We start from the raw sequence: 1196 nt of genomic DNA on the forward strand, positions 1-1196 counted from the left end.
CTTGTGACATTGATGGGGGCTCCCCAACAGCCAGACCCCCATCCCAAGATACAAAGCCCTCCCAGAACTGGGGTAGCCACCACAAAAATGAGTACAGATGCCACACACACTCCCCAGACGGCGTTTAATGACATGGCTGACAGCTAAGTGGGGTTTAGGGAGCAAAGGGAGGTTAATGGGAGGCTGCGGGAGGTAAAGTGGGGTTCAGGGCCCCGCTCACCTGAGGAGGTGATAGGTAAGCCAGTACATAAAGAGAGGCTGGGTGGCAGCAATGGCCATGGTCAAGTACATCCGCAGCTGGCTCTTGGCCCCTCGCACCAGCAGCCCCTCGGCCGCCGCTTCAGACAACAGCTTCAGCCGCAGGGTCCTGATCTGACCACAGAACAAAGAGGGTGAATCTCCCCGAAAAGAGAGCCCAACAGCCCCCCTTTCCCCTCTCTTTACCATGAAGACAAAGATGCTGAGGCAGCACCAGCTCAACACCACGTAGTAACCGCTCCGGCCGAAGAGAAGCCCAGCAATGAGGCCAATGATCATCCTGCGGTTACCATGGGGGAGTTATCAGGATGCAATGCCTCCTTAAGGAAACCCTCCAACGCCCCCCAGAATGTCTCACCCCACATATTTGTAGCCAGCAAAGGCGAAGAGGTCGATGGTGGTGAGGTCAGTGTTGACAGTGACCAGGTAGAGGCTGAGGAGCGCAGCCAGCACCTCCACGATGAGCCAGGCCAGCGCTGAGCTTGCCTGCAAACCCAGGCTGTCAGGGGAGAATCTGAGGGGGCATTGGAAAATGAGGGGAGCCATGGCTTTGCCTGCACCCCTTTTTGTAGGGTGGGGACCTTGGAGATGGTGAACTCACCTGTTTTGGGTGCCCAGCGCCAAACCAGCAACGAGGATGTAGGTGATGAAGGCCATCACTGCGGGGTGTGGGGACACACACATATCACTGGGGGGGGTTGAGGGCAGGGGAACACCGGGGACACTGGAGGGGACACAGGGAAGACACACATACCTGGAATATAGAGATCAGGGGCATTGACATCAAAGCGTGGGGCGACTGGGGTGTCCTGCTGGTACCTCACTTGCCAGTCCTAGGCCAGGGGGGACACAGTTAGAGCCCCCCAGGGCTCTGATGGTCTCCTCGCTCCTGGTACCAACCCCCCAGCCCCAGCAATACCCTCCCAGACCCCAGTATC

The 1196-nt window shown here is 58.0% G+C and overlaps 1 protein-coding gene across 1 annotated transcript; it reads right to left on the reverse strand.

Moving 5' to 3' along the window:
* Positions 1-216: 216 nt before the first annotated feature.
* On the reverse strand, positions 217-1091 carry YIF1B (Yip1 interacting factor homolog B (S. cerevisiae); the record flags this gene model as incomplete). The annotated part of the gene is made up of 5 exons (XM_008946471.1): positions 217-372; positions 445-538; positions 617-772; positions 860-917; positions 1013-1091. Coding segments are annotated over 5 exons (543 nt in total), but the record flags the coding sequence as incomplete, so codon positions are not given.
* Positions 1092-1196: the final 105 nt, after the last annotated feature.

The sequence above is a fragment of the Merops nubicus genome, unplaced genomic scaffold, assembly GCF_000691845.1.
Source record: "Merops nubicus isolate BGI_N331 unplaced genomic scaffold, ASM69184v1 scaffold13498, whole genome shotgun sequence".
Taxonomy (NCBI): Eukaryota; Metazoa; Chordata; class Aves; order Coraciiformes; family Meropidae; genus Merops; species Merops nubicus.